This window comes from Aythya ferina (genome assembly GCF_964211825.1).
Source record: "Aythya ferina genome assembly, chromosome: 7".
In the NCBI taxonomy this organism is placed as follows: domain Eukaryota; kingdom Metazoa; phylum Chordata; class Aves; order Anseriformes; family Anatidae; genus Aythya; species Aythya ferina.
Genome location: NC_140302.1, coordinates 16,273,915 through 16,293,736, shown reverse-complemented (window position 1 = coordinate 16,293,736; position 19,822 = coordinate 16,273,915). Strand labels below are relative to the sequence as shown.

Here is a 19,822-nt window from a genome sequence, read left to right as displayed (position 1 = left end):
CATTATAATGAATCCTACCCAAATTTCTCTGAAAGCCTATTGCTCCCCAGAGATCACAACTACCCCATCCTGGAGATGCCTCGGAGAGGCTGAGAGCTGACAAAGTTCATGAAGACACAAAACTTGTTTGGGAATTCAGTACACCCTCTAGAAAAATCTGAAGGAATGAAAATTGTACTTGAGGAACTTCTGAGCCTGGTTCTAGTGGAGGGGGGATTAAAAAAAAAAAAAAAAAAGAGAGACAAGGCCCTGCCAGCTGGCAACACACTATTCCTGTCTTGCCTCTTCCAATGATCCCCTGGCTGCTCTCCTCAGCCTCTGTGGCACGGAGGAAATATTACCTTCAAGTCCCTGTGCACGATATCATGCTGGTGAATGTGATTCACACTCTCCAGTATCTGATGAATACAGTGGCTGCAAAATAAAAGGAGAGATACACAGTTACACATGCACAGACCAACTTGGCATCTCATCCCTGACCATTTCCTTATCTTTTGTATTCGTACCTGGGAGACTTCAGGCCCCCAGGCTGAATCCCTTCATCACGCCCACTGGCTGCCACAGCTCGGCACTGTCACTGCTGGACCCCCACCGCCCCACTCAGCAGCAGGGCGCTAAATATCCCAGCTGCAGCAGGACCACTGAGCCCCTCTCCTACCTCCCATCATCTCCATTCCTTCCTCCCCACCACAGCACGCATCTCGCTTTTCTTCAGCCAGCACTGCCCACCCCACAGAGGATCAATGAGGCCCCCACGGATCTGCAAACAGCAGCCGAGACCAGGCAAGCACGGCCCAAGTGCTGCGGGGAGCATCCAGCGGGGCCAGGCCACGCAGAGTAAACTTTGGAGAGCAGCAGCCCGCTCCAGCAAGTTTGGGATGAAGGCTCCTGGGCGCTTGCCAGCTTGCAAAGCTTTCAGAGCAGCATCTCAAGCACTTCACATACACAGTGTGTGCACACACCCGCTTGCTGGGTGCCTTTTAAGTACAGGTCCCACTTAAGGGGTTAGTGATCTGAAAAGCAGGCTCGGCCCCCGTTGAGCACAGTGCGTGGCGCTGCCCCGGCTCACAGCAAACTCCCGTCCCTGCCGCACTCTGCTGTAACCCGCTGATGCACACCTGATGAGCTGCAACAGCACAGTGCGCCCCTGGGAGAGCTTTCTGGCTGAAACCAGCCATTCTGCCAAAATTTACCCAGCTCCTAGGTGAGTGGGAAAGGAGCAAGGGGCTGTGGCACCTCACACGGCTGGGCAGGAAGCACCCAGACGTGGGCAACTCAGCTGGCTCTGGGTTCGTGTCCGCGCTGCAGGACCAGTCCCTCATCAAATTCTGCTCCACAAAGGGGAACTGATTGGAAATATTTCAAGGAAGGGAAACTGGCTACTGGAAAAGATGGGAAGAGGGTGAGGGGAGAAAGAGGAGAGGAGGTGCAGCACTGTGTATTTGCTACCCCCGCCCCTCCGGAGCTGGCAGTACAGCCCTCAGGGTCGGAGTCCATGAATATCTCCCCGCTCCCAAAACAAAAATGTATAATTAGAACAGCCGAGTCTGAGCGAGAGAGATTTTCTGGCCAAAAATGGCAAAAGTGTGAGGTGTCCCAGGCGAGCCAAGCGCGGCGGATTGGCACAGAGCTCGCTCCCTCGCTCTCCCAGCCTGCTCTGGAATTCAGCTCCGCATGGGGAGAGAAAGGGAGGAGTTTCACTCCGTCATCCTGGGCACTGCGGGCCCTGGCCAGCTGCAACTCAGAGGGCTGAGCGCCCCCACGAAGGCTCGGACAGCTACAGACAGTTTGCCTTTTCCCCCAGCCTGGCCAAAATTTTCCTGAGAAGTGTCGGTCTCTGCCAGCTCCTCACCATTTCTGGGAACAGGCACTGGCAAGAGGGGCAAGGGGGAAGGCTGCTGCTGATAACCTCAGCACTTCCCATCCTCAAGGTGGGATGGGTTGAATGGTTGTCTCCCTGTTCCAGATACTGTGCCTGCAGCATCGCTGCACCCCAATGAAGACATCTACAGGGCTTCCAGACCTCTCTCTGCCCAACCCCAGGCCTGTTTCCAGGTGCTCCAGCAGACAGACGGGTCAGGGGCACCCTCAGCTGTGCTACACTGGTCACTCACTGAATTAATCGCACATAGACAAGCACAGCCCATTTCAGGAAGCTTACACATGGGAGAGAGGGGGCACAGAACAAGAAGGGCACAGCTTCAAGTCTTTTTACCACTGACACAGAAAGGCACACACGCTTTTTTCACTGTAACCATCAGCTCACCGTCAGAGGGCTCTCACAGAACCATAGCCTTCGAAGCCTCCTTTCCCCTCCCACCCCATAAACCATTACCTAGACACAGACAAATTGACCAGCTCTGCCCAAAAGCAGCGGCACATCACTGGAAGCCCTGCTGCGGGAAGGCAGAGGCCAGGCAGCCGCCGCTCTCACACAGCCAGAGGACAGCTCTGCCCTGCATTTGCTCAGTAAGGACACGCTGTCGCCAGCCACCAGAAAGGTCAGAGGCACACAAAGCCGCTAGCAACAGGTCTCCCAGCAAAGAGCACGCCGAGACAGCAGCATCTGCAGGCAGCAAGGGCTAGGGCCGCAGTGAGTCAGGCTGAGCGGTGACAATAGTTTATGCTAATGGCAGAAAGAGGAATTGCTTTTTCCAGACAGGGAGCGAGAGTTTCAGAACAAAGCCATGCACAACAGCGGTCAGGAAACTCACCCCGCTTGCCAACACACATGGCACACGCACAGAAGGGTCTGGAAACAGTCTTACCTGGCATCTGCTTCACTGTAGTATTCTCTGGCAACGATATCTTCAAAGAGCTCCCCACCAGTAACCCTGCAGTGTAAAAGAAGGGACGTTACAGAGCCTGCCTGGGGCTGGCTGGGAGGCTGCATGGGATGGGCACTGCCTCCCTGCCCGTGCCCTTTCCCCAGGAGCCCTGCTGCAGCAGGCCCTGAGCAGCCCCAGCAGCAACCCGAGGCACTGGGGAGCCACAGCAGAGCCCCACAGCCAGCAGGGGCACAGTCACTCGACCCCCGGGCCATCACTGCACCAGCAGCGCACAGGGCACTGAGGATGCATCACACTCAAACTGCCCGCACCCTTCTACAGGGCTCTAAACACCAAGTCGGGGCAGAGGAGTCTTAGAGACAAAGGTCAGACGTAGCCACCCCGCACAGGATAGCTGCCCTTGGCCATCCCACACCTGCTGCCAGGAGCGTTTTTTTCCCTGCCACACAGGAAATGGATTTTTGTCAAGTGGACTAGTTACGTGCAGGTCGTGGAAGAGAAAAGGAGAATTATATTAATTCAGGTGCTTTTTATTCCAACTCTTAGTCAACCATCTGCATGTCTGTGTCATTGATGAAGCATCAAAGCCAAATAAAGACACTTACAGATCAAAGACGAGGTAATGGAAACCTTCTTCTGAAATACTGTCATGGAGCCGAACTGCAAAAACACAACCAAGAAATGGAGACGTACTGAACGTGGAGCAAAAATGACACTTCACAAATCAAACCTAGCCACAGAACTAAGTTCTCCCTCAACCCGATCAGTCTATTAATCCTCCCTGTCCTTCACTTTGTGTGCTCACTTAGTGACCCATTTCCTTCTGTTATCTCAGAGGAACAGATGGGTGTCCTTCACATACACCCACCCCTCCCCAGCGTCAAAACAAACTCAGAGAAGAGCAAATGGTCAAAGGCATTGGAACGCTTCAGAGCCCTCCTTTCACATCTACCCACTCTTTCCTCCATGCACACATTTTGCAGTCTCTCCCCACCCATTCTTATTTCCCCACCTCCTTTTCAGAACCTCCAAATAGAAGAAATAACAAAAAAAAAAAAAAAAAAAATACCAGCCGAACCAAAATCCATTTCCAACCCTAGCTGCACGTCAGCGCTGTCCCTCTGCTTCTGCCCTTCATCCGCAAAGCTCACTGCATCCAGCACCTTCCCTTCACTTCCTTTTCCTGACTCCATTCTCACTGACACTCCAAACCCTTACCCCAAATGCAGACCCTCTGTCACCTATTTTTTCTGATGCACTTGTTACCACAGACATATCTGACCACAATCCCCTTCTTAAAACGCCAACCCCCCTCAGGTTCCTTACCCGTCCCCTCCTAGTCCTGGCTCCCATTCCCCAATTTAACCGCTCTTTTCCCCTTGCTTGCCCCCTTCTCCACCAGGACTGAGCTGGCCCGTGAGGGGCTGCTGTCCGTGGGTGCTAGGGGGGCTCTCGGGCCCTGCCCTCCTCCCCCCCGTTACAAGGAGGCACCAACAATAACTGCAGCTGTGCAGCCAGCAGAGACGCGTTGCTCCTCCAGTGTCATTTCCTCCTGTCTGAATCAAAAGCTCACTTTCTTTGATGTTTTTTGACTAATTCTAGCCTAATTCTAGGTACTAATTCCAACCTGAGAGGAAAAACAGCTCAGTTTCATATTGCTACCCCCTCTCCTCTTTGCTTTTCTCCCCTGCTGGCAAACATCACTGTTAGCCCTGCCATCAGAGTCCCGACCGAGCAATCCTATTTGACTCTGTCCCTGAAGCCCAACTCCCCGCCTAGGCCAGGAGCTATTTACAGGACTCCACCTCCAGGATTTCCCTATGGGTTCACAGAAGTAGCTGAGCCTGGGCTGGGTCTCAGCCCCCGCAGCACCCTGTAATTGACCATTGCCTGAAGTACATCGCTCTTCTCAGCTGTACAAGAGGGGTATCGTGCTCTGGCGCTCTGACAGCACCTCGCATCCCTTCCTTGTCCTCCCTTCTTCCCCACAAGAAGGGCATGCGGCCTGTCCTGGCTTTCCCCAACACGGCGATGATCTCCCCGCCAGCACCAGGTCAGCCTGCCCCTCTTACGGCCCGTGACGTCTGCCACCAGCACCACCTTGGGACCGCTCCAAACCAGCACTTGGCACAGGCCCTCTCATAAGGAACAGCTTTTGCAGATGTTCTCAGCGCCCTCCTTTAATCCTCTTTGCAGCTCTCCTTTGCCAGGGCACACTTCCACATGCACAGACACATGGACTGAGCGTAGCACAACGGGGCAGAGAGCACTTCGAGTACCTTCCCTAAAGGCAGGTCCTGCTTTCCTTAGTCCCCCCTCCTGTATGCTCCTGTTTTTCCCAGCCTTAATCTGCAAGCTCTCTACTGGTCCCTTGGCCAAACTCCTCTCCTCAGCATTCCCTTCGCATCTAACCGGGGGGGTTTGGGAGCATCCCACGGGGTACGATGCTGCGAACAGGCACGCACAGCCAGAGAACAGTACGGCAGGGGTTCCAGGTACAACTGCTCCCACAGCAGGAAAACAGAGACAGGACCTTTAGGAATTCAGTTCCTTCCATAATTCTCTGCGAAACAGGTAACTAAAATAAATATCTCTACCACAAAAGCAGTTTTGGTCTGCTTTGTAATAACTTCTTCACAACTCCGCTTTGTGTTTGTGCACAAACTCGCCTCCTGAGCCCTTGGCAGAGCCCGGCCGAGGTGGCATTACACAGCTACGGGGTAGGAGGGTCCTCCCTGGGGGGAAAGATTGCCGGTCAGGGCAGAACAAGACACAACGTGGCTGAGACAAGCACTTGGATTTCCAGCACAGGGTAGGTTTTTCACCCGATGCCATGAGGTTTTCAGTGCAGTGCAGAAGGCTGTTTGATGTGCACACATGAGACAGCCACATCAGCAAGAGCTAGGGCCCGGGACACGGTCAGAAGTCTGCGAAGGAGCACTGTGAGAAGGGAATGGTGAACAGATGGTGAAACTTCAAGGAAAGCTGAATGTGCTCATAAGGTCACGTCAGGTGATGCTCAGCATGCAAGAAAGCGTTTGCCTCCCTCCAGCACCTGAAAGGTCAGCAAAGTGCTGCCAGAAACGGCGAGTCTGGGGGGAGGCAGCACGGACAAAACCCTGCCAGAGGAGGAGGGCAGCCACCAGCGGGCCCAGAGCAGGGGCCAGGAACAAGGAGCAGCGAGCACATCTGCAGGTAGGAGGGAGAGACAGTGAGCTATCAGCTCTGACACACAGACACAGACAGCAAGTGCCATCAGAAAATAACACAGAAAGGAGCTGATTGGTGCTACTTCTCTGTCCTGAGGAAATGGATTTTGTCAGACACGTTCTGAAAAAGGAAGGAAGGAAGCAGCAACTCAGCTGGCAAAGACTGGCAGAGGCAGCAGAAAGAGCCTTCAAGGTCAGCCAGGCGCTGTTTGTGTAGTTAGGTGCGGAACCGTGAGAGCAGGACGGAGAATTGCATTTATAGCCCCAGCACAGCACCCCACAGCCCCAGCACAGAGGAGCATGGGCCTCGGGGGCAGGAGGAGCCATTAAGTTAATGGGGGAGCTGCTTCCTCGCCACCGCCCCGAGCAGTGCTGAACAGAATCTGCCAGGATTTGATGTGCTGAGGTAACAAAGCTCGGGGGGTAATGGAAACAAGAAGAGCAATGGGAAAGATGGCAGCGGGCACCACCACCCTGCGGAGGAATAATTAACAACAGCTCAGAACACCAGGCTTTAACTGTGGAGGGGGAGTGGTGATGTGGGGGGTTGAGTAAGATTAAGACAAGGCTGAACATACCAAAACTTTCACTTGCAGCCCACACCTGCTTCACACTAGTGCTGATGGGGAGACACAGAAGCAATACCTGGTGGGGCATGGCAAGAGCAGACGGTGCCTTTCCACACTAGCTGACTATCCATAAGAAAAAGGGATCAATCAGAAATAAAACCTAACCCAGCTATTCTTTTCCCCCAAAATATCGCAGAGCCCTCCTCTCGCTCTCATCAGGGGCAGGGCTGCCTGTGCCCAGCATGCAGGCCTGACAAATGCACACCCCGTGTAACGCCTCAGGTCCCAGCAAGAGGGACGTTGCACAAAAGAAACGTGGGGGCTCCCGAAAGGCGACCAAGCTACAAAGCAGCCCGGTACTTACCAAAGGAACCTGACCTCGCTCTATTCACTAGAGGATGAGGCAGATTATTTCTACTAGCTGCTTCTGTTGCCCAGAAGCAGCAATTCAAACTGTGTTTCCTCCCCAGGCAAACACTGTTACCGCAGGAATTCGCACAGATGTAGGAAATCAGCCCCTGCCAGCACCAGGCGCGCTCGGGGTCACCTTATGACTGTTCCCATGTCAAAGGTCTCTGGTGGGAGAAAGAGCACTTACTCTGAAGGTTAGCAGGCACAAACAAGCAGAGAGGAGTAAGAAAGAAAACAGAAGCCAGTCCGACAGCGAGGCGCTAAATCAGTTACAGGATATGGTGAAAGACTTTGCCCAAGGTTTTAGCCAGAGCACAGAAACCAGCCCTATCTGCACCAAGCACAGAGGGCTCCTACAGTCCCCGAGCACATTATTAACTCTGTAAGGCTCACGTCTTACTCATAACTTCAGAAATAATAAATAAAAATCACAGTGCTAGAAAGCAATGCCAGGACAGCTGCTAAGCCAAGGAGCAGAACCAGGAGCAGTACTCCCCCTGTGCAACACAGCCTGCTGCATAACGCTGCCCCGCTGTTAGATGCACACCTGTAGCTGCCCTGGTAGAGAGCTGCCACACATCACTACACGCAAGGCACAGCCTCGCTGGCTGGTTTGAGCTTCATTTTCTTCTGTCTGCTCTCCAGCCTCAACACCAGCAAACTGCAGGTCTCGTCCTACGTGAACGGGTACCACCAGTACAGAAAGCATCACCCACAACGCTGGTTTCTTGGAAAAAGTAACTAACAACAGAAGAACTGGGAGACCAAGCCACCCCCTTTCTCAGAAACCCACATCTTCAACCGCGCCAAATGTAAGCTATGCAAATCATTTTCTCTGCCTTGTGTGGGTCTGATGCCCTAATGCACCCTAGAGCATTTCAAAGAGCCTGATCCCACAGCGAGGGGCTCAGGGGGACAAGCTACACTCACTGAACCTCCCAGCAGCTGGCACAAGGAGTTCAAGCACTTACTAAGAGCACACGCTGTGAATATTACTTCTCTGCCCTGTCTTCAGGGTCTCCCTGGAAATCTTGCCTCGAGAACAAAACTTCAAGCTGATACTATAAAGTACTTCAATATCCTCATGCACGTAGACTTAAAACAAAACACATCAACAAGCAATGCTGTTAGCTACAGAAAGCCAAGCATTTTGGTGAGAAGCAGTTATACTATGTTTTGCAATCCCTTCCTGAATGAAGTGACCCTGTAGAGGCAGCCGCAGCTCCCGGGAGCCCCAGCACGCTGCAAAGCACCCGATGATCAGGGGAAAGGCTCCCTGAAAACAGAGGTGCCAGCCTGAGTCAAGTCGCTGCTGAGTCACGCAAAGCAAGACAGAGAATGCAAAAGTTGAAGCAAGTCATGAAGAAATCAGAAGACAGCTTTCAATTTTTATTGAGGTTCACCTAAACAACAGGAACATAAGAATACACTGAAAGGCAACTGGCATCTTATTTTTAAAGGGTCACTTTTCAAAGGCCAATTAACATCGGGGTCACAATCAGCTTATGGCTAGCCTTCATGTGACCCAGATCTTCCCTTTGCTCTGCCTGCTGTGCTGAATACGATCACCATTTACTCGTCTCCAGAACAGCAGGCCAGGAGCTCGGGCCTGCCTCCCCAGGCCCCAGGATGAGCTCTCCCCCGTAAGCCACGTCCAGACCCCAGCAAGGGGCGCAGCGGGGCTGCCGGGGGCTCGGCCTGCCACAGGCTCTCCTCGGGCACCCTGGTTTCTGGCAACCTGCTGCAAGTAAACTCTGCAAGCCAAGCAGTTACCCAAGTCATCACACAAGGCAAAAATACAAGGAGAAAAATAGTTTCACAGGGTAATTCCTGTTTTCTTCACAATTGTACATCTCTGCTTAGGAAAAGGTAATGTGGGCTGAAACACACTTGCTCCTTTATACCGATGGTCTTTCCCTGTCCTTAAGGACAGCTCTCTAGGATAGGATACGTTGACCTTGGAAGCTAAATCTAGGTTCACTAGTGATCCTAGAGTGTTAAGCATTTGGATGTCATTGGAAAATAAAGCACTCTATTGGCCAACCACCTCTGCACCACCAAAGAGTGCGTGCTGTGATTATGTAACAGCTCTCAAATTAAGGGGCTCTCAATTTAAGTCGCCTCCGTTGCAGTACCTGCAGCAGAGCCAATACAAGGCAACAGAGATTTCTGCTTGTCTCCTGGGCCGTGGTAATTGCAGTGCTCTAACTCTTTCACATGGCCTTAGTAGCGCAAACTTAAAAGTGCTCTGGGATCTGCCGGACTGAAGGATGCTATTAGAAGGTCAGCCACTCATTACAAACAGCCGCGGCTTCACTTCGCAGCAGCTCCCAGCCAGACATCTGCCTGTATCACAGAGAACGGAAGGAAGAAAGAGATACCACAAGGGGCATATTTCAAGAGACAGAGCATGCCAGTAGCAGAAAAAAATTGGAGGCTAAAAGCTGCCTGATGTCCTCTTCCAAAAGATCTTCTCCCTTGTGCCAGGAGATGCTGCAGCTACAGACACAAACCCACACGGCCCGGCAGGCTGCAAACGGAGCGCCGCCGCCTGTGGCAGCACAGGAGACGAGCGAGCTGGCGCAGATGGCAGCCACCCACAGCCCCGCGCCCCAGCTGCTCACCAGCCCGAGAGCCGGGCCGGGAAGTGCCCCACCGGCCCCGAGCCTGCCCTCCCGCACGGCTCGCATCGCTCGGGATCACACCGTCCCGCGAGGAGCCACCGCCAACCTGTGAGCGCCTGGGAGCCGGGTGCTCAGCTCCCGCCCCAGCTGTTGCTGTAATTACATTAAACACGCGGAATTCAGCTGCAGCTGCTCAGGCTGCTTCCAAAAGGACTCTCCTTTTAATTAAAAATTTGCTATTAAAGAGCATTAAATTGTGTAACGCAAATAATCCTCTCGAAATGATCTGTTCCGGCAGCTAATGACCAGCTTTGCTGCGGCGGTAACCAGCAGCAGCAGGACAGTTAGCTAACAGGACGGGGCGTGCTGCTGCTAACCAGTCCCTCAGGATCACCCATTCCTTCCTCCTCCCTCCGAATCTGCCACAGAGCAGTTAGAGGATGCTGGATATCCACGAGCTTGCTGCTAACTCCCCAGGCCCACAGCATTTCACACCAATTGCAGTTTTAAAGCTTTGGAAAATGGAAGAGAAGAAGGGCTTGTTAGCGCTGCTCCGCTCAGAAGGAACCAGGCTGCTGAACGCTGCGAGGAAAGACAAGGAAGAGTCCTGCAGGAGCATGAAATGCCACACGCGCCGTTGTTTTTCTTTTCCACATTGTTCACACTGAAACCTTTTTAACGCTCCGACCCTAAGTAATAAGGTCGAGGCAGTGCCCTTCCTGGGGGTGCGCAGCAATCCACAGCCCAGACAGAAGCTGTAGGGAGAGCAGTATCTTTCCTGCTGAGAAACCCGTCCTTCTGCACAGATAAAAAGTAAAAAAAGAGAACACATTCAAAGTGCCTTTAAACATTTCACTGCCAACTAAATATTTTTTTTTCTTCATTTTGCAAAGCCTGTAGTGCGAGGCTGAAGTTCAGTACATGATCCATAACATTCCCTGTGCCCTACACAAACATGACATGAGCCCAAGGAGCGCGTTAGCAGGAAGATTTCCTACTCTCCCGATAACAGGGCCATCGGGGCCATCCAGAGCTGTTGTTATTAACTTCCGATTATCCGCCTAGCAGATAAGCAAAGCACTTCTGATAACCACAAATATTATATTGGAGCATTTTCTAAATAAAATCAAGTAACAACAACAAGCCAACTTCAGTGCTATCTCAAAGAAAATACACAGAGAACATCCACTTCATTAGAATAAATAAAGTGTTTTAAAAAAGAAACCACAACAAATTTTAGGTCCCTCACAAGGCTCTGCATCTCTGCTACTCACGTGTCCATCATCAGGGCAAAACAGCTTGTGGGGAGCCACCTGTTTGGTGCTCAGGCAGGGACAGCCCCAAGGGAGGGTCCTTCCCTTGCCTCCGTGCTATTCCAGCCAGGGGAAAAAACAGCAGGGGAATCCTCCTCTGCCTTCTGCAGTATTGTTGAGTTTAAGCCCAATGAGCTGGCTGGCATCCCACTTCTTTTTTTTTTTTAATTTTATTTTTTAAGGAATTGCTTGAGTACGGCTAAATCTCCCAGCTAGAGAGATGAATAATGCAACCCGAGCATCTCGCTAGCACAGACCACACAGACATACAGAATAAACACTTCCCTGGCAAGGAAGAAAACGCAATTGTCACTCCAGCCCCAAACTGAGCAGGATTATGAAGAAATGCTTCTTATAAACTACAGGCAAAATGACAGGCAGAGGATGCAGAAAGGAGAAAACAAAGGGTAAACAAGCAATAGCTAGTGAAAGAAATAAAAGGAAGGAGGAGAAATAAGAAGCTGGACTAATAAAAACCTGGAGTTTTGGGGAGCCATCTCGCAGCTGGGTGAGCAGTGAATGGCAACCTGCAGCTCACAGGAGAGCAACTTAGAGGTGCCAAGCCAAGATCACCTTGGCTTGACCTGTGCTCCGTAGCTCAACAGCTAAGAAAGCCACAAACCAGAACTCTTCCACAAGGCCTCTTCCCCTCCACCATTCCCACTCCCCACTTGGGTTTCAGTGAGAACAGCAGCCCCCAGCGACTCAGAGCGCAGGCAGCAGTTGGACACGGCTGGCCAGGTCTGGGAGCACCCCACCTGGAACCACCGAGCTGCCACAAGGGAGCAAATGCAGCCAAACCACTGGGGAATGCCCGGCCTCTCAGCTACTCTTCGGGCATGGCATCCTTCCTGTCCCACTGGCAAAGGCAGCCTGGATGTCTGCAGCCAAATGAAAACAAGGAAATCTGCTGTTTACAGCAAAACACAGCCTACAGTTTTTTTCTTGCTCACTTAGGAAGCAATTCAAATCTCTCGTTAAAAAAAAAAAAAAAAAAAGAAAAAGGTGATAGGAAAACACCAGGAGGTGGGGAAAAGCGAGGGCCTGCTCAGTGAGAGGAGTTTGTCGTGATGAGCAACTGAGGAACGAGGGAACCTTGGTGGCAGCTGACAGCATGAGGCCAGCACAACCGGTGCTGGCTCGGCAGGCCAGGCACCCCATTTACCACCCAGGCTACTTCTGAGTGCTGGGGGATTCTCCAAGGGGCTGCAGGCACAAGCACCAAATCTTTCCCAGTCCTTACAGCAACTTACACCTTGATCATAGCTATCACTTAAGCACACAGGGACTATAAGACTGGAAGCTTTTTTTTTTTTAAATTTTAAATAATTACCCATTAAAATCACTCCCACGAGACACAGGTACTAGGAGGACAGACTTGTCAACGGAAATAAAACTGAACTGGGTCAAAATAAATTCTGCTAATCCACACGAGATTTCTGGGCCATTTTCTCCCTACGTTAAATAAGGAATTATCCAAAATCACAGTTCATTATTTAAGAAGATGGAAGTTAAAATTACAAGAATTCAACTGCAAGTGTATTTTAGAGAAAAGCTCCGAAGCACGAAAAACCTGAAAAAGCAATAATTCTGATAGATGCTGAGACAGCGTTTCACTGCTGCTATAAATTCCCTCAAAGAAATTAACTCTGAAGCAGTTCAGAAAAGGATACGGAGGCAGAAATCAGAACCAGAATTTGGCTCTGTCACTTGGCTACTATCAGCCTCTCTTAAATATGTTTTTGTTGTTACAGACTTAAGTGCACGCAGTTCCTCACAGCAAAGGCTGCAGTAAGCTGGGACACAATAACTGCCTTGAAGAAGGTCAAAATAATGAAGTGCTCGGTTTGAGCTATGAACAAAAGATATTCAAGAGCTACTTTTGTACAGCTGGGTTAAAAATACCCAAGACAGAGGACAGATCATCTGGTGACAAGTCCAAAGAAGAGGGACATATTTAGACTAGCATAATAAAGAGAATTTAAAAGGAGAAGAGGAACACCTAAAAACACGGTGAACAAGCACAGTAATGCTAGAGAAAAGTTTTCCGAACTACGAATAAGAATTATCCAATTCTGCACTGTCATTGCTTTGAGAGCCCTAGAAGAGGAGAGCACTGCACGTTTCACATCTGGGCAGGAAGATACCGGGCTTCCCAGCTGTCACTGCTCTGGTATTTGATGGGTAGCAAGGGAAAAAAACTGAATTCTCCACCAGAGAATCCCTAGGTAGTGGCTGAATTACAGGACTTAAATCTAACACACAGGCTGATTGAAATAAAGTTTACAACTAAGCAGAAGACCAAAAGTAAGCAAGAGTTGATACTCCAAACACTGCAAGTTTAGCTCTGCAACAAAAAGAAAGCAACGGTGAAGTTTATTTTATCTTGGCCATTGCTCAAGCTGCAGTAGCACAACTGGGAAAACACCTGCAAGTGAAAGGGCTGAGCTACAAGCCCGCTTACAGAAACCTGCCTCTTTCCTGCAAAGTGGGGACCAAGGGCAGGAAGTGCCATATCGTCCCCTTCTATTCTGTATGTTCCCAAACACACCCATGTCAAACGCCTGCAAGGTGCACAGGTACACGAACCACTAAAACGCCAGGTTGCTCATGGTGAAGCCATTCCCCAGGGAGCCACAACTCTTGCTGCTGACTTCCACAAGCATTTTGTCTGCTTCTGGACACGGAGGTTTCAGCAGTGCTGCTTTCTGCCTCGTTGTGAGGCTCCCGTATCCTCGGTAACTGCTGCATCCATCTTCCCTCTAAAACAGGCCGCTGATCTGTCCAATTTGGCGGTATTTGGTGAGCGTGTCTGGCAAGTGGTTTCTCTGAGCCCAAACGCTAAATATTAGAAAGCTGTCAGGAGTATTGAAAACACAAGTTGAAAGTCAAGGAAATCCTTCCTCTAGCGAAATCAAGTCTGATGTGACCACTCGTAATGGTGCTTTCAGATGGATGGTTCCCAGTGAGAACATGGTATGGATCCCAAAAGCCTTCGGCAGTCAGAGAATGGCCTCAGGTCAACTGTCTTCTGTCCAGAGACAGAAACGCTCTCTGGATCAAGGACTAACCACGCTGCAGCACTAAGCTCTTTGAAGGATTACTCCACTGTGATTACCTTCACCATAATGTGCATCTAAAGACAAGCAAAACACCTAATTACAGGGCAAGAGCCTATAATTAGGGCTGAGGTTTGATGAAGGCATGCGAGGATAACTCAGAGAGCAGTCATTTCACAAAGAGCAACAACAAATGGAAATACCACTATTCCTTTTGCCCAAATAAACCTTTGTTTTATCAGAGTAGGAGTGTTAGAGTCAGCATGCTGCAGCCTGGAATCACCACACCGGAATCAACTGCAAATGGGTGAGAAACAAATTCAACGGGTTTGCTTTATATCCCACATGCAGGCAGAATGAGGAGAAAAGGAAGCCCACCTCACAGGGCTGTAACTTGCGATCCTCTGCCCTGGACCCACTACAGGGTCGGGTCACTGCAGAGCAGCAGGACGTGCTGCAATGCAGTTTCCAACACAAATGGTAACAACAAAACTTTATTCCTCCATTAAAGTGAGTGCAAAATCTGCATAATCCTTCAGGATTGGTGCAGTGTTGCTAGCACAGCTCACACCGAGGCAACAAAGCAAGTATTCATCCAGAAGATGTTACAACAGGGAGCTGCAGTAACCAGGTGATTACTAACTGCCAATACGACTCAAGGAAAAAACCTACCTCTATATCAGAACACCACAATTTCCCTCTGTGACAGCATAACAAGTGCAAGGAACATGGAAGCAGCAATGCACGTACTATCTGAACTCCAACGAGGCTTCTGACAGCATCTTACATGCTATTTCCATAAGTGATTTGAAAATATGTGTATACGTGATTGTAAGCTAGCTCTGGATACAAGTCACTGAGAAGACATACCCAGAATTGTTACTGTCAAACTGGAACAACATATTGAGTGAGATCTTGAAATGTTTGTCCAGAGTCCAACAGTATTCAACAGCTTCATTAACCAGCTACATGACACAATATACAGCATTGTTATTGAAAGTCATGTTACTGTGGGAGTCGCAAGCATATTTTAGTATCAGAAAGTCAGTCAAAATGGTCTTGACAAATTTGGGGAGAACCCACACAGTGGTTTTTTTTTTTTTTTGTTTGTTTGTTTTTAAAAACACTTCTTTTACTTTCATATTATAATGGGGACAAATGTAATGCCCACTTTGATAGGAATCCTCATCTATAAAAGTACAAGATGGAAAAATGATTTGCTTGCCAGAAGTTCTGCAGAAAGCAGTCAGAGACAATAATGTGTTGGAAAACAAATGTGCATCAACAATATGCTTAAACATCCATGACCTGCAAAACTTGCCAAAAGAAGAATAGCTTTGGTCTGACAGGTGAAGCAATTATCCCCCTATAGCTATTGCTAACACGGCCTTAAACTCCCACATACAGTTTTGGGCATCCCATTTCAAGATAGATATTAAGTCTCTGGACAGAATCCAAAGGAGAAAGGGAAAAAAAAAGACTAGAGCTAGAGGTCTAAAAACATGACGTATGAGAGCAGAATGAAAGAACTGGGTTTGTTTAGTCTGAAGAAAAAAGACTAAAAAGAGACATGATAACAGTCTTCAAATATGTAAAAGATAGTTATGCTAAAGAAAAACTACTTTCTACATATACACTGGATAGAAATAGAAACAGCAAGCTAAGACAGCAGCAAAGTATGTTTTTTCTAATGTCTGACAGAAGAATTAAACATTTGAGAGATTGCCGCTAGAGGCTGTGTTATTATTACATGGTTTTAAGAGCAAACATGCCTGAATGAGCTAGGTATAAAATTTTTTCACAGAACTGCTGAATGGACCACACAACTTCCTGAGGTCTTTTTCAACACACTTCAACTCTGTGTTGTAGGCAGAAGACACAATTCTGTTATTGCTATTTGCAACCACCCATTGAGTTTAGAATGACTCGTCTCTTTTCTCTTAAAATAAGAACTGTTCTTTCTAGGAAGACAAAAAATGCTCTGCAGAAAATGCAAGAACCACTGACATTCCCCCAAACGCTCTTCCAAACCACAATACAGCAGGAGACAAGCATCACTACATCACTACTCGCTGCAGATGAAGAACCAGCTGTAGAATTAACGAGGAACGTGACATGTTTCTGTTTCCAGTTGGGTTTACTTACAAAAGTGCTTATTCTCTTGGGTACAACATTTAATCTGTGAGAGGCCTGACAAGAAAAGATGTCAGAACTGATAAAAGGAAAGATGATGAAAGTTAAGTCCAGGCCAAAATATAAAGTGACATCACCTACTAAACTAAGGGCAACGAGCCTTATGGGGCAAATGAAGCTCAGTAACTAGCTAGTAGCAAGAGTTTTGTAATTCTAAACACTGTCAAGCACTAAGTTTACTGGCTGGTGTATGCATCACTTCAATCACTGCACATTACTGTAGAAGGTGCTCACTGCTCCTCTCCTCATGCCAGAACTCCACAGTTGCACTCAGATCCAACAAGCTTTCTGCTGAAAAGCTGCCGCTAAGGTGATGGGCATGTCATGAAGTCCTACCCTAGTTGAAATTACTTCTTCATCACATGTGGAACAGCTTAAAGATACCGGTCCGTGAGGCATGCTGTAAGTAACTTTCCTCTTCCAGGTCGTTAGAGGATAGGAGCACACCATTAAGAAGCTGGAAGTGAGGAGACCACACAGATGCCCTAAAGTTACCTATGGTGGCAGAGCTAAGCAAAAGGAAGACCATCCAACCACACTACAGGTTTCCCACACATTTAGCATTGGTTTTGTTGAAGGTGGCAACTTGGTGTATCTGAGTGTTTTGCCCCCAAAATGAAATTAAATTAGACCTTTGCTAGTGTCCTACAGGTTTTACCTAGAGCCTAAAAAAGGGAGGATAAATGGTGCAAATACCTTGCTCAAGGTAACTTCCAGCACCATAAAACATCACTAAAAGAAACCTTTAAGCAAAATATTCCATAGTGCTTTGGAACAATGTTAAATTCACGCCCTCTTTCTACAGTTCAGTACAAACTGTGTTTTTGGCTTGAAGATGTGTCTTATTTTTGCCTTCTTATATTTCAAGATAAAACTATTCCCTTGATTGTTTTTTTTTTTTTTTTTTTTTAATTATTTTTTTAACCACATTGTGCATCACCTATAGAGCAGGAGAAGCTCTGCATGGGAAGTGGACACACACACACAGCACACTTTGGTGTGCTGCTGGGCCTGGATGCTAAAGGAACAGGACAGGGTCATATGCAGAATTTGTCAACGAGAAATTGAGGTGATGCCAACAGGCATGTTTGACAAGCTCTGGTGAACATTTGGAATCCATCTGCTCCCTTACTGCATGCTCCACGAGACGCTTTCCTCCTGTCTCACCCCTGACCCTCTGAACCCAGAGAAGCTTACCAATATTTGGATGCTTCAGAAGTCGGCAGATTCGAGCTTCACGTTCCAGTTTCTGGTGATCTGAAAGAGTAAGAAACAAGGTGTTCAGCTCCACAACTCTGAGCTCGACTCTTTTTCATATTCAACAAAGAAAGGGACACAGTGACCCAGCAGACATCCAGAGGCCCAGGTAAGACCGGGAATTGCTAGAACCGTCTCCCAAAACCTCACACCTCTTGCAGACAAGGGTGGTGCACGCACCTGCATCTGAGGCTGCAGAGGACCTCTGCTCCTGCTACAGAGTTAGTGCTGCACTGATATTCCTGCGTGGATTCAAAGTGAGCAGCAGCACGACACCACTCTTCCATCAGGCACACAAACACACAACACCACTCCTAGTGAAGTCTCTTCTGAGACCTACCCCTTCCCCAAAGCTGGAGAAGAGGAAGAACAGCCTCTGAAGAAATAGCCCAGATGAAATGGAAAAGGACCTGCTGCCACCTCAGAGAAACAGTGGGGAAGAAAGGCAGAGCAGGAGGGAGAAATACACAGCTACTGCTCAGGCACAGCTGCCACACGATGCAGGGACTGCTGCCAGCTCCACCGAGCCGTAAAGGTAACCGTGCTGCAGCACCCATGGCCCGCGGCGCTGGGGAAATGCTGACCCAGCACTTCCAGACCTCCAGGCGAGAAGCCCTGCCCAAATGCTAAACATGCCCATTCCAGCCCAAAGGCAGTATCAGTTTAAGCAGGACAGTCAGCTGGATTAATGACAAACACATCAAGGAGAGCAGAAAATAGTTTCTCCTGCTTAGAAATGTAATATGCATGAGGGCAAGGAAAGGAGAGGGAGCTAGGGCAACTCTGCCCATCTCAGCCAAAAAGCAGAGGCCTGTTGGCTGCTGAGGCTCAGACAGGAGATTTGTACTCCATTAAAGCACAGTTTCACTGAGAGGAGCTGAGGGAGGCAAATGTTTGGGGCAGCCCCAGAAGCTGCTGAACTCTTAACCCCTGGGGATGCAGATGTGGAGAAAGAGGCAAGAGAAGAGGACTGCCCTCCCTCCCAGCCCAACCAGATAAAGAGAACAGCCAAGTAGGCTGCCAGATCTTGATGTTTCTCCTCCAGCAGATCTTCAGCACATAGGGTTGAAAATACACCTCTGCATCCCCTGGGCCACGCAAGTTTTTCCCCAGGAGTAAGCAGGGCCTTGGCTGCTTGGCAGATCCCTGGTAGAAGTGCAGCATCCTCTGATTTACACGAACCCCACTGGAGACCCACATCAACACTGCCCTGCCTGAGCACAGCCTGCACAGCTCCACGGTCTCTGTGTAGTCTTCCCTTCCCTCTGCACAGAGCAGCTTTGTGTAACCGTTCTCTTCCCCACGAGCAGAAGAGACAGACCACAGCAGACCGCAGCTCAGAACACCTCTCCCGAGCTGGGAATAGCAGCTCAGGGCACTGCAGGATTTCTGTCTTCTTTCCCACTGCTGAACTGTAGAAAATGTCCCAATTAATATTTTATATGGGCTGAGATGTGCTTACATCCTCATCTGCTGCTGTTCAGGGAGGGGGAAGGTAAATTACTCCTTTCATCTCTCCTTCCTTCTCAGTGCTGGAAATTATTGTTGTTGTTGCATATATTTTACAGCTCCGTGCCAGAACCACTCCAGCAAAGCAGCCGGCGGCAGGAGCCTGGAGAGGATCCACGCAGTGCACCAGGGCCCGGGGAGCCAGCGCTTCCTCGCCTGCATTGCCGGGGGCCCTGGCTCCCCTTTCAGCAGCACCTCACAACCCAAGTTTTGCAGAACAGTTGCAAGGCAGCAGCCTGCGCTAGCACCCCGCAGCCAGGCCACGCTCTCGCAGCAGGACCCTGGTTTCAGACGAGGTATTTGGAACCCGCACGCACGCCCGGGGCTCGCAAATTCCCCGCTTACCCTCCCAGCTCCACTTGGAAGCCCTACAGGAGGGGATCCTTCGCCCACCCAGATCACGTTGCCTTCGTGCACAGTTACACTCGCAGGGAATCTGTTCCCGAGCACAAGGACACGGGGAAGCAGACGGCAAAAACAGCTGAGCAAAGGGGGAAGGAGAGGTAAGGCCTCATCACGTGCTCCTCAGCCACCGAGCCCTGACAGCCAGGACGGACAGCTGACGGAGCGAGGCTCAAACAAAATGACATAACCATCAAAATGCCACGGGAGATGTAAATCAAGAGCAATTGCTCCCCTGCAACCCTACACCCACTTGCAGAGGGAGGGGAGCGGGCAGGGCCGGCAGCGATCACGGGCAGCAGGCGCGGCACAACTTGTGACAGGAGGTCAGCACCCCGCTCCCCGGCCCTCCAGCACCGCACGGCCTGGCCGCGCACCAGCAGAGGAGTACAGCGCCCCGGTCACAAGGTACAGGAAACTATTTCTGGTCGGGGGAAAGCATACCACACTGCTCTGTCTCCAGGGCAACAAAACAGGCCAACTCAAG

General features: G+C 49.8%; 1 protein-coding gene across 17 annotated transcripts in view; it reads right to left on the bottom strand.

Moving 5' to 3' along the window:
- The window catches only part of CAMK2G (calcium/calmodulin dependent protein kinase II gamma), a 107,676-nt gene that overhangs the window by 41,774 nt on the left and 46,080 nt on the right, over window positions 1–19,822 (bottom strand). For all 17 annotated transcript variants that reach the window (XM_084524869.1, XM_084524878.1, XM_084524885.1 and 14 more), the window contains exons 3-6: window positions 17,365–17,424; window positions 3,395–3,449; window positions 2,769–2,834; window positions 342–414 (exon numbers count right to left, since the gene is read on the bottom strand). In XM_084524869.1, the coding sequence (XP_084380995.1) occupies window positions 342–414; window positions 2,769–2,834; window positions 3,395–3,449; window positions 17,365–17,424 (254 nt within the window). The remainder of the gene's footprint in view (window positions 1–341; window positions 415–2,768; window positions 2,835–3,394; window positions 3,450–17,364; window positions 17,425–19,822) is intronic.